Source organism: Mesitornis unicolor, unplaced genomic scaffold (genome assembly GCF_000695765.1).
Source record: "Mesitornis unicolor isolate BGI_N332 unplaced genomic scaffold, ASM69576v1 scaffold3153, whole genome shotgun sequence".
Classification (NCBI taxonomy): domain Eukaryota; kingdom Metazoa; phylum Chordata; class Aves; order Mesitornithiformes; family Mesitornithidae; genus Mesitornis; species Mesitornis unicolor.
In genome coordinates, this window is record NW_010176535.1 from 401 (window position 1) to 12,571 (window position 12,171).

Genomic DNA, 12,171 nt, shown 5'->3' on the forward strand with positions numbered 1-12,171 from the left:
GGCTTGGGCCTCTCTTCCTGCTGCTGGCTCTATGCGTCCCTCCCCTGCCAGGTCCCCTTCCACGGGATGCCATTCCTCGGCCTCATTGCAAGGTTGAGAGTACTACCAAGATAAACTCTCCCAGTATAAGCCATAAGCTATCTGCAGTGACGCTAATAGTTCTGCACTGTCTCCTGCTCTCTTCTGTCTTGCTTCCAGTTACGAGGCCGGTGCCAATGAGATGGAGAGTACCTTGCCAGCAGTGGCAGAAGAGCTTTTGAAAGAGATCAAAAAGGCTTTTCAGGAGACCTCACACGGTACGTAAAGAACAGCAGAACCATCCCAGCAAGCGGTGGCCAGTCCTACTGGTACTGCCAAACCTCCAGGTAGCCATGAGGGGTTATCAGCCTCCCCTTGCTTGCATTTTCTGCAGGCTGTCACAAAAGGGGTGGCCTTCACTTTCAAGAGTGGCAGAGTAAGATGCTAAGGCTAGATGTCTTTTCTTGCATGCTTTTAAAAGTAGGGTATTGTAAAAGTAGGTATATTTGGGTGTCCGCATTTCTTTTTAAAATTAATCCCTGTGTTCTGAGTCTATGTTTTATTGCTATACTTGATACAACTTGCATGGACACAAAGGGGTTTGAAGCACAAATAATGAGGAGCAGCCCCCTTCTGAAAGTCAGGCTCTCCCAAAAATTAGACCAGATTGGCCACTTTTGAACGTGTAAGTGGTTACACTTGAGGGATGATCATTTACATACTTCTAGGTAGGCACTTTGTTGTGCTTACTGTACTGCTGTTTTTACAGACTCGCTAATTTCAAAACTAGAGTTGAAATGGAATTCTGCATAAAAATGATCATGTTTCATCCCTGACCGGCAGAGGGGAGTGTGTTAGTGATTCCTGGGCAAAGAACAACTTTCCCATTGCTTGAATGCAGCAAGCATAAGCCAACAGTTAGATCTTGGCCAATTCTAGCAGCTAGTTTAAGCACTGTTACCTTCATTGCACTCTGGATTACTAATGTAGTTCTGTAATCTGTGCTGAAAGAATCAACGTGTTTGTGTTTACTTGATAAGTAGCACAGAATGGTTCTTTCTAAGAAAAGTGTTTATTTAAGGAATATTTTATCTGTGTTACAACCACCCGAATAAACATTCAGAGAAATCCGAGTACTACATTTGAATGTAGAGACTTAATGTTTAAACTGTCGGAGTGACCACATTGACAGCTTTCTGGCATACTTGTAGTATGGCTCCTATCAGCTTAGAGTAGATCCAAAATCTACATGTGACTTTTAAAAAGAGCTTTATAAATTCTGTTTTAAACTAGAAAAAAGAATTCCACATTACTTTTAAGGTATACTTCTTTAAGAAACAAAATAGTACGCTGGGACATAACTGTGGAAAGAAACCGATCAGTCGCTTTGGAGAATTAAATTAGAATAAAGTTGAAAAAGTCAAACCAACAGCATAAGTCGTAGATAATATTTTGCATTGTTGGAACAAAGGATTTTAATGTTACAAGTCCTGATTGTCCAGTGGAATACAGAGATGTAGTACACTGTGTCTCATGAGTGATAACAGAAAGATCAGATTGGATGATCAGAGCTCTTAGCTAAAACAAACAGACTAATTTTCTGAAGTGTAATTTTCCATCTTAATAAGAGGTAATAAGTGAGGACATGTTTCCATGTGCTGTATGAAAAGCCATAAACTAGCAGCGTCCTGCAAGACTATGTTGGGAAAAGAACAACATTTTTAAAGTTCTGATGCCAGAGTTTTCAACTCATGCCAAGAGAGTTTCAGGGAAACCAGTATATATATACACACACATTTTAACCTACTTCTTAAAGTGACAGTATAAGATGTTGACACCGTATGCCTTTTGTTGCATGCTTTTAAAAGTAGGATATCATAAAAGTTAAGTGTATTTGGGCTTCTGCATTTCTTTTTAAAATGAACCCCTGTGGTTCTGAATATATTTAGTTGGTGTACTTGATAAGTGCCCTAGAGCTGCCATAGCAGATCATTTTGCTGCTGCTTGTTGCTTTTGGTGGCTAGAGAGGATGGCTAGAGCACTGCAGTTCTGTGTGGCCTCTGGGGGTATGTGAGGGAGATACTGTGATGATGTCTCTCACAGTGGGGAAGTTCAGCAAAATCACACTTTGTTTTCTTTTTGTTGCAGTCCCTGATAACCTGCTGCTGGGGTGAGTTATCTGTTGCTTCAGTTCTTGTCCCAAGTGTCCTGCTAGAGGGCACTTGATGATCTCATCATAGTACTGCTATCTTTTTCCTGTGTTTGACCAGTACGTGTTTCTCATGTAGAGTTGCTATGTGTTTTTGCTGGAAGTGGAAATGAAGGTCCAAAGTAACAATCTCAAGGGTTTTTCCAGAGATTCATTAAATTATCTCTGTATCGCTGAATCTCCTGTGATGATTTGCTCTAATATGGGTGGTTCAAACATGCAGAAACCCAGAATGTTTAACCTGAGCTTTGAGTCCACCATCAGCTCTGGAATGAGTTTTCTGTGAGAGCGGACTGTGTTTCAGAGTGATTCATGCTGGTGGAGTGCTGCATCTCCGCTGCATTTGTATCATTGTGAGCACAGCAGCATCCTGAAATCCCTTCTGTTTGAGTCATGGGCATGTGCGATAGAAAGGGAAAAGTGAATGTATCATCTCTCTGCACAAGGGAATTGTTAACTTTAAGTTTACCCTGAGAGTTGTCTTCTGTTTCCAAGTCGTCTCAGGTCAGCTGCATTGTCCTTGCATTGGCTGAAGCTTGTGAATATTTCAGTCATTCCCAAGAAGTCTTCTAAAAGATCCAAGTTTCATGACTTCTGCAGCCCTCACTAATTGGTGTTGAAGGTAAAGGAAAGGCACCATCACAGTAAGAAAGGCTTTTCAGATTCGTCTTTAACTTTGTGTTCTTGCTTGCCTGCAGTTTAGCCAGGAGAGGAGACCACTGGGAACCCTGCAGGCCTTGGTATCTTTGGGTCTAAAGTTATCTAACATAGTACTTGTGAAGGGTATGCATGCTGGCTTCCTCTTCTGAGACTACGGTGGCCTTTGAAGGGTGGAATTATATTTGACAAGTCTTGTAACTTTTTGTTTCCTTCTTGTCATAAAAGAAAAGAGGAGGAAAGAAATTCCCTTGTTAAGTTTAGTAACAGTTGGGTGGTAACTCTTGGCAGTCAGATTTCCATCAATTCCCTATGACCAGCAGCTCAGAAGTATTCTGATTTAATTTCTGAATCTCTTCCAAATCTCTGAAATCCTTGGATTTCCTTTGGACATTTGCCTTACTTATTTCCTGTTAGACTTATTGACTTATATACATGAAAAAGTAATTCCTTAAATTTCAAAGAGTTACTGAAACTCATTAAACTCAGTCTCCTTATAGTCCCAAACCTAATCATTAAGGAATGTCTTATGTTGAGTGTTCCCCCACCCACCTCCTCTCAGTCCTCGGATGAAACCAATCCTTATTGCCTTGAGTTTGTGCAACTGAAGTTTTGGTCTTCCTGGAATAAGTCTGTCTGCTTGGCTTGTTATCAATGGGATTGACTCAGACGCGTAGGTCAGCCGTGCTGCTGAGACGCCAGGGCTCTGCCTCGGCTCTTTGTGTCTTCGCTGGACTTGGAAATGTTTCCCTGCTTTCTCCTGTTCTCCTGCTCATGTTTTGTGCTCTCTTTTCATCACTGCTGATTTTCCTGTTGTTTACCCTTGTAACTAATCTAGACTACACAGATTTTTCTCAGTGGATAAAAGGTCTGTCAAGTTAACTGAATTGCCCCTGAGCTCTTTGGACCGCATTCAGAGTCGCTGTATATACAGGTCTAGGATAACTTAAACCTATGGGCTCACTGGACAGTAGGCTAAAGGTACAGATGTCCATATTTTATATACAGCTTATGATATACGCTTGCACAGCATCAGATAAAATCCTCCTTGCAGGGATGTGCAGACAGTGAGTATGTAGATAGAAATTTCTGTGCCTTCAGGACTTGGAGCTCTTTATTTTTCCACTTGCTGATGTGGAATTTTACAGCCCCGAGCACAGCAGAAGCCAGACGCCAGCCTGTGCCTCCATGGTGCTGCACTGCCATGGTGAGCACCGAGGCCAAGTTGTGTGAAGGCAGTGTTTTGTGGGAAGCAAACATGTACCTGAGCAGATCTGGTTAACCTCATTTTTACCCCATTCCAGGCACTCTCTGATCCATAAATGCAGTGCAGTGGTGTGACCCTGCATGGTGATGTGTCCTGCTTGGAAAGAAAGGAAAGGGAAAGGGTTTTTAGGGAGGGTGGAGTGACATAACATGTGTGCTGTCCCTGAGTGTTTATCTGGAATAAATTTGCTGTCTGTGAGCCCTGCTGGTAGCTGAATTACAGATGTAAAACTACTGCTATCTGGTGGGTCCATATGTAGTGTAGTATCTTAAGAATTTTCCTGATGGTCTTTAGCTTCCTTTTGATGCAGTTTGGTGGGTAGAGAAAGAATAATTTATACCTCAGTTGTGACTGTGATAGAGGAGATGTGATCACCACAAAATGACTTTTTCATTCTCCAGGCCTTAAACCAGTTTCCCTGGGATGAGGAAGGAGCTCTACTGCTGCATTTCCTATTGCTCAAGGAGCTGTGTATCATCATAGCTCTCTCCTTGCTCCAAGCCACGATGTGTGGGCCATGACTGGAGATAGAATTCAAGACCAACTGACCAATAAGCTGATCCAGGGCAAACTCATCCAGCACAGCCTGCATGTACACCTTAATTAGGCGTCTCAGAGCACAAACCCCTTTCCCCTTTAACATTTGCAGATCTGCCTGCTGCCAGAGGTGCAGTTTCCCCTGAAGAAGACCTAGTGTATTTAGGGTGCTGGTCAGAAGCAAAGTTTCCAGGTTTAGTGTCTAGATTCACTGTTTCATAAATTGGTTAAGCACCAGTGTTCTGTCTACACAGAGTTTGTATCAGAACTGCAGGAATACTAACAAAATGACTGGATCTCTGTAGAGACAACCCGTGTCTCTTTCTTCCCCTACACTCCCTTTGCAATAATCAGTGCTCCGTAAAGGCAGAAATGGTGCTCAGAGGTAACTTCTCACCTACATGGCTACGGCTGTGTCACAGTAATAGAGACTGGGTAAAAAAAAATCTCACTTCTCAGTCTCTGATGCACTTTGTCTCATTTTAGTTCAGGACAGGAACCTTTTCATGTCCTGTTTGTGCAGCAGCCAGCCAGCATAGTGTTTGGGTCATAGTGCTGAAGAAGAAACGCAGGAGCTGTAATGTTATGTGTAAGAAAAGTCTTTAAAATGCCTTGTAATTGCATCTGAGTGGTATTTTGCAAAGAGATGTGGGACTGTTTGGGAGCATCTTGGAAATTTGGAAGTTTCTTTTAAGAATACCCAAAACTGGCTCAGAATAGCTGGTAGAGACTGTCCTTAAGAACAAAGGGACAGGGCAGGGATTGGTGGTCACTTGGTGAAAGCCAGCAAAGCTGAGAATGACAAATCACTTCGTTGCTTGGTAGTGTGATCAGTGGAGCTGTAGCTGGTGGGATTTTGAGATGCAATGACAACTTTTGGCTACAGGACTTCTGGACTCCATAGGGCTGAATCCTATGGATTAAGGCTAAGACAGGTAGTCTCCTTTTGTGGTGTGACCTAACTGGAGACACTTTTTCTTTCAGGCTGAAGTTCATATTTGGCCCATCTGCTGTCTCAGCTTTGGATTTGGTGGATCACCGTTCTGTCACCCGAGTCATGTCCCCCAGTGGAAGGACTGCATACCAGGTACACGCTGCTTTGCTCCTCTTCACTCTTACTTTTCTGATGGTTTCCAGTTGACATGTGAGCCAATATTTTCCTAACTTGCAGAACATGGAAGGGCACTTGGATAAACATAGAATGTCAGTGTTTTACAAACTCCTAAAGTGATACTGGAGAGCAGTAGCCACAGACTAGAATTAGAACAGCATGGTACACTACCATTTTCTTTGTGGCTCCCAGCCAGTCAGTGACGATTTCTTAGGTGTTTGAGGGTATCATGGTCAGAAGGAAGCTTTCCAGGGTTCGTTAATTTTGCTTAACTACTTTCATCCTACACAGCAAAGGCAGTTCTTCCTTTTGACAGACTGTACACAACAGTGTTATCTGCCATCAGTGCATTATTTTCCCTGTTGCACTCCACATCCTCAGTGTCCTGAGCACTCTTGACCTCTGCTTGGCGATAGGATCCTTGCTGCCGGGGAGGAAGCAGTGCAGGCCAAATCCGTGGGTTTCATTCTAGTTCACTGTAGCCAAGTCTGTGAATCACAGAAACATCTTCCTAAAAGGGCATTTGAGGAAGGAAAGCTCACCTTAGCAATAAAGGTTGAACTCCTCATACAGTACAGGATTAGGGATGGGGCTGAGGCTCATTAGGTAAAGGGAAGAGTCATTGGCACTTCTTTCTGACTTTTCTTGCTCTACTGTGCCACAGCACCAGTGGCATCTCTGCTGGGGACAGTCTGTTCTGTGAGCCCTTGACCAGCTGAATCCCCTCAGTTATCTCAGCCCCCTCCATTGCTGAATCGAGTGCTGTCCTTTTTCACAGGGGGGATCTCTTTGCTCACTGTTGTAGCAGCCAAGAGGAACATTTCCAAATATCCTCCCTGCAAAGGGCCCTCTCTCCTTCACTGGAGGTGCTGAGATGCTTTGGGGTCATCTAGGGTAAGAGAAGAGCTGTGAGGCCAGGCCTGGGTAATGACACAAACATTTTTCACGTGTTCAGAGCTTGCATTGCTTGATTTGCACGTGGAAGCTTTATTGTTTCTGGGGTCTTGGAGAGGACATTGGCCGCTCCAGAGAGGCATGATTCATAAACATATAGGGCTCAAGAACACAGCCTTTGATTTGAGTTGAGGGCTTGCCTGTGGGTATTTGGTAAAGCCTAAGAAGCACTGCTTCCAGGACCCTTACACAGCAGCAGCATCAGTAATTGAATGCTTAAAGGCTTTTTCACTGTTGCTTGGCTGAATATGCCACTGGGCAGAGAATGGTCACATTCTCCTTGCTGAGCTTTGTCGGGCCATGCAGGCTAAGGCAGAGCTTTGCAGACTGGGTTGCACAGTCTTCACTTAGCACTCTTTTATGTGAAGGATGAGGGGGTCTGCTTAGAGCCTCTGGTCTTCCCGGGGAGCCTAAATGTGTGCTCATGTGCTTACAGCTTTTCTGCAGCATGACAGAGTTATCTGCATCTTAAGAGGTTTAATATTCATCTCTCAGATGCAGGAAGCCTTGTGAGAGACAGAGGAGATCAGAGAAGCGTGGTGTGAGGGCTTTGATGTGCTGGGTGCTTCCCTGACACTGTTCTGGTCTGGGCAGGGCCATTGCTGAACAGTGTTGCCTCAAGCTGTGTGTGCTGCAGCAAGGCAGGCACCCCTGCATCATCCCAGTCCCTGCCTCCAGGTGCATGTGTGCTTCTGAGCAACATTCCTCTTTACTGGAGCTTGCTTGCTGATTAAGGCCATACTGATGAGCTCATTCACAGAGGAATCTGAAGAGATGTTTTCTCTGGGGGTGTGAGGCTGGTCCCATTGCGAAATTCTTCCTCAGCACAGCTGTCTGTGATGCAGAAACAGAGAGCAGAGCCTCCCCTGAGGCCACTGGCTGGAGCTGTGACAGGAACACAATCTGGGGCTGTAGAAACCGAAACACTGAGTGGGACACTGCACTTGAGAGTAGCTGGGTAGTGTCATTCACTCTTCATTCATGTGTGTGTGGGGGCTGTAGACAGATAAACCAGCTGTGTGCACTTCTCCCTCCGCAGAGCAGCACGCCCAGTGCCATGAGGAGAGGGGAGCCATCCATAGTTGCCTGGACACATGCACAGTGATCCCTTTCACTTATTCCCCAGAAATTCAGCTCTGCTGTTTGCACCCAGATGTAGTTGAGCTGGAATGTAAGGTGGTGCTTTCACTTGCAGCTGGATTTGAAGAACAGTTCTGGTTGAGGCCATGAGGCTGGTCCTGTTGTGAAACTCCTTTGGGTCGTCATAGCCCAATCTGAGATGTTGATACTTCACAGGCTAAAATGCCGTGTGTGTTCCGTATCACCCAGCACATCTTAGGTACAGCTTCAGGGGAAAATGGCTCTGCCCAGACAGGCCCTAGGAGTGCACCCTGTAGTGTAGGCAGCTCTTGCCCTCAGGAGCCGAGATGGGAGAAGAAAGAACCCTCAGTCAAGTGAAAGCTATGATTTGTCTTTTAATGCCTGGGCATTAATGCCCTTGCTACTCAATAGAGGAGTAACACCGATGGTGTATTCGAGGGCTGATGTTATCTCAGAGTTGTTAATCATCCCAGAAAAGCTTGTATAGTACCTGCCTAGCTGCAGACTAAAGCCGACTCTTGTAACTCCACGTCAGGGATAAATAAGTCTTATCTGCTGCAGAGGTGGGTGCTGGCTGATGGTGGAGCTGCGCTGGATTCGAGGAAGTGCAAAGTTGTGAGCAGGAGGTGGTTGGGGCACCTATCGGCCATGCCTGAGTTGCAGAAATGCTGAGGTGTGGGAGTAAAGCCAGTCAGCAGAGGGAGAGGCAGTGCTTTAGCTCTCCTGCCAACTGTCACTTGCATTGCTCACATCCTGCACTTTTATTGGATTCTTCTTTTTTATAGCTTTTATAATTAGTTTCCTAGAACTGTATGGCAGCTTGCCCTACCGTGAAGGATTTGAGGATCAGGTCCTGGCACAGACTGCAGTGCTGCCGTGGTGCCACAGCTGCCCTCCTGCATCCCCACACGCTGGCAGGGACACCTCCACCGTGGTGATTTTTCCTCACTGTGCAGCCAACAAACACCTGGAGATGAAGGCAGCGGAAGGAAATCTCACAGCATCTCAGGGCCAACAGAGCACCCTAGTGCCTGGCTTGGCTGCAGCTGGCCAGAAACAGAGGCACCTTTTTCGTTTGGTCGTTGAATTTTAGATTCTGCCTTATTAGGCAGAAGCTGCATTCTTGCCATCTAGGTCAGGACGAGGGGGACGCTAAACTCAGCCCAAATCTGGCAGTGTCTGTGCCTTCCCCCCCTCCTTAAAGAAAAACACTTCTGAAGGAAAGGCACCATCGGAATATTGCATCTTGGAAAAAAACAATCAAAGGGGCTGGAGGAAAACAAACTTATCACAAGTGAAACAAACTCAGCCTGGAGTATAAGGAGGGCCCAGGATAAAGGCCAGACTGAAAAAATACTGGTTTACCCTGAAATGGGAATGTGAGTCTGGTGTCCTGGATCTGCTGGGAGTAAGGGGGATTATGAGGCATAGATGCTACTGTGGGAGAGCTTAAACTTGTGGATGTTACCTGTCAGGCAAGGGGTGCAGAAGAGAGCTCCAGGGGATAGGGGAAGGCTCCCCTTGCAAGTGCAGCTCTAGACCAGAAGGGATGATGGTCCTCTGGAGGGACTTAGGAGTGCCAGGGGCATCCTGCATGGGAAGCAGCACTCTGTCTTGTCATTTTTTTGTTTATCTTTGGATTTAGGTGTATGTGTGCCACAAACCCAACCAGCATCTAAACCCTGGTATGGGAGAGGACTGTGGTGTGCAGTCAGGAGTCCAGGGGCTTGTGCACAGAGCCAGGGCACTACTGGTGATCGCACCCTTGTAAATCTCCACCATTCTCTGGCATAGTCAGTGCTAGCAGTTGAGGCCACAGAGCTGACACAAAGTATGCGTCATGGCATATACTCTGTGGTAATTGTTTTGGCCATGGGGTGTACTCAGTTTAGGCCTCAGAGCATTACTAAAGTCCATGCTATTGAGTGCAGGTTTCTGCTTAAAGTCTGCAAGTGTGTCCTGCTCCTGCAGACCCCTCCCTTGCAATAGGAAGGCAGAGCAATTGGCTCTTAAAAGTAGCTTTCGAAAAGCTATTTTCTGGTCTTGAAAGCAAAAGAAATAATGCATAAGTTGGCTTTTCTGTACCATGCAGTCATCTCCAGCCGCTCACAGTTTACCTGCCAGCTTCTCCATGCTGGAAACAAATGCTTCCCACACCTGGCTCCCTGCATCCCGTGCCCATGGTGCACAGCAAACATGCAGAGGAGCGGCATGTGGGAAAAGGAGGCAGTGCTGTTCCCAAACCAGACATGGGGCAGAGAGGCTTCTTCTCTAGAGACTTCAGCTTTGTTTATTCAGACAGAACTGGATTCCAATAGCTGCAGCTGGTTTTGGGAGCAGATCAGCAAGAGCCTTTGCAGCCTCCGGCCACTGGAGCTGGTTAGAAAAGGCCTCACTGCAAGTGCTCACTGCTGGTCTACTTCCATCCCCAGGGCCGTGGTGGCCCTAGATTCACAAATGACAAGATCCTGTGACAAGAGGGGCTTTGTCATCTTGACCTATACTGTGTTTGCCAGTACTGGGAGAGTGAACTTGCTGAAGGGGCTGGCAGCTCGTTGTGCTTTGGGAGATGAGGGGAGGGAGCTCTGTGCTCCTGCCCTTTTCCTGATCTTGTAGCAGCAGACAAGTCCGTGGAGCTGAGGACTGCTGGGTCTATGTGTGGAGGCCATGAGAAAGCTGAAGAGCTTCAAGCTTAGATGGGTCAATGCAGTGTTTGGGGATGCTTTTCTATTGTGGCACTTGCTCACCTGTTGGATGCTGTGCATGACTGTGGAGAGGACATCGGGCCAGATACAGGCTAAGCATTATAGAAATTAAAAGTGAATGCTGTCTCTGACTCCCACTCCCTCTGACTGCCTTTGTTTCAGGTCCTTGGGAGCTCAGGCAAACTCTATACCTGCTACAGTTCATGCCATTTCTGCACATGTCCTGCTTTTGGTTTTACTGTATTGCAGAAGAGCGAGAGTCTTCTGGTAAGCTGTCTGCTTTAACCTGGGGCCGGGACAGGGAGCGGGCAAGAAGCCTGCGCCCTACTCCTTGAACCGGAGCAGCCTGAAGTTTCCAAGGGAGCAAACACACGAGCGCTGAGTTGGCCACGCAGGCTGTGCCTGACACGCTGCTTAATCTGGCCTCTGGGAGTCATGGTATTTGGGTGGAGCTAGGCCTTACAAGACCTAGAATAGTTACACATTAGTGTTCTGAATTTGAATAGATGAATAATCCTTGGTGTCTTGGAACAAGGGCTGCTGCCACTAATGGGACTGCCACATGGAGCCTGGCCAACGAAGTGGTGCAGGTCACCTGGTGCCAGTGAGGAAGGCCTATGGGTAACCAACTGGTATGCAATTGTGGGGAGGGAATCAAGAGCCAGTTACACTTTGCTGTGTGTTAGATCCCTGTATTACATTACCCTGATGACAGAGCTGACCTGGGGCAACTGGAGCCTGTGCCAGGGCTTGGCCAGCCAAGAGAGAACCATGTTCCTGGGAGGGGTGAGCCCTTCATTAGACCCATTCTGGCCAGGGTGAATTTTTGTGACTTCCAGATAGAGCATGACATCCCTGCATTGCTCCTGCTGTTAACTTGGCTGTGCTGTTATTTGCAGTGCAAACATATACTTGCCGTCTACCTCAGCCAGGCCATGGGAGCCTGCCAGGAGCTAACTGTCTCTGAGGAGCAACTCACAAGCATCTTACTGGCTGAGGAAGAGGATGAAGGATGAAGGATTTGGATCACACGTGGATGTACTTGCTGTCTACCTTCTCAGCTGTGTAGCTGGCGTTTTTTGTACCTACAAGGCTGTCAGATGTTCCTCAGGGCTGGTAGGTTTCTTCCTGTGCAGCAGCCAAGCGTGACATTAATGAGCAACCTTGCACTGATGGATTAATTAATAAATATTAAGAAGCCTGTGTTAACTTCACGTTCATTTATTTAGGCTATTCGTGGGATTGCTGAAGATGTTCAAACTGATCTGTAGCACTGTATGCTTGTGATGGGAATATGAACAGTCCAGCAGGTGTCTTAGTGATCCATTAAACCTTGTTAACTCTGCTCATGTTTTCACTGACCCCAGCGCCCTTCCAGTGCCCGTGTGGCTTTGTGGAGTTGGCCTCTGACAGTGACGCTGCGATGGCTCTTTGCAGCTGGCTGCTTGGACCAATTCCTGATTCAGCACTGGCAAACCTAGACCAGGGAACCACTCAGCACCTCGATGACAGGTTGTGCTTCCGCTGTGCTTATAATACAGGATCTTTGGAAGCCTCACTCTGGTTGCTGTGCTTTTAAATTGGCCCATTTAAGACCAGTTGGCCACCTCAT

The 12,171-nt window shown here is 46.5% G+C and overlaps 1 protein-coding gene across 1 annotated transcript; it reads left to right on the forward strand.

Moving 5' to 3' along the window:
* Nucleotides 1–200: 200 nt before the first annotated feature.
* On the forward strand, nucleotides 201–11,745 carry ZSWIM7 (zinc finger, SWIM-type containing 7). Its single transcript, XM_010181759.1, has 6 exons — nucleotides 201–296; nucleotides 2,167–2,188; nucleotides 5,673–5,775; nucleotides 10,722–10,826; nucleotides 11,459–11,591; nucleotides 11,629–11,745. The coding sequence occupies exons 1-5, from the start codon at nucleotides 221–223 to the stop codon at nucleotides 11,573–11,575; spliced, it is 423 nt and encodes a 140-aa protein (XP_010180061.1). The 5' UTR covers nucleotides 201–220; the 3' UTR covers nucleotides 11,576–11,591; nucleotides 11,629–11,745.
* The last annotated feature ends 426 nt before the right edge of the window (nucleotides 11,746–12,171 follow it).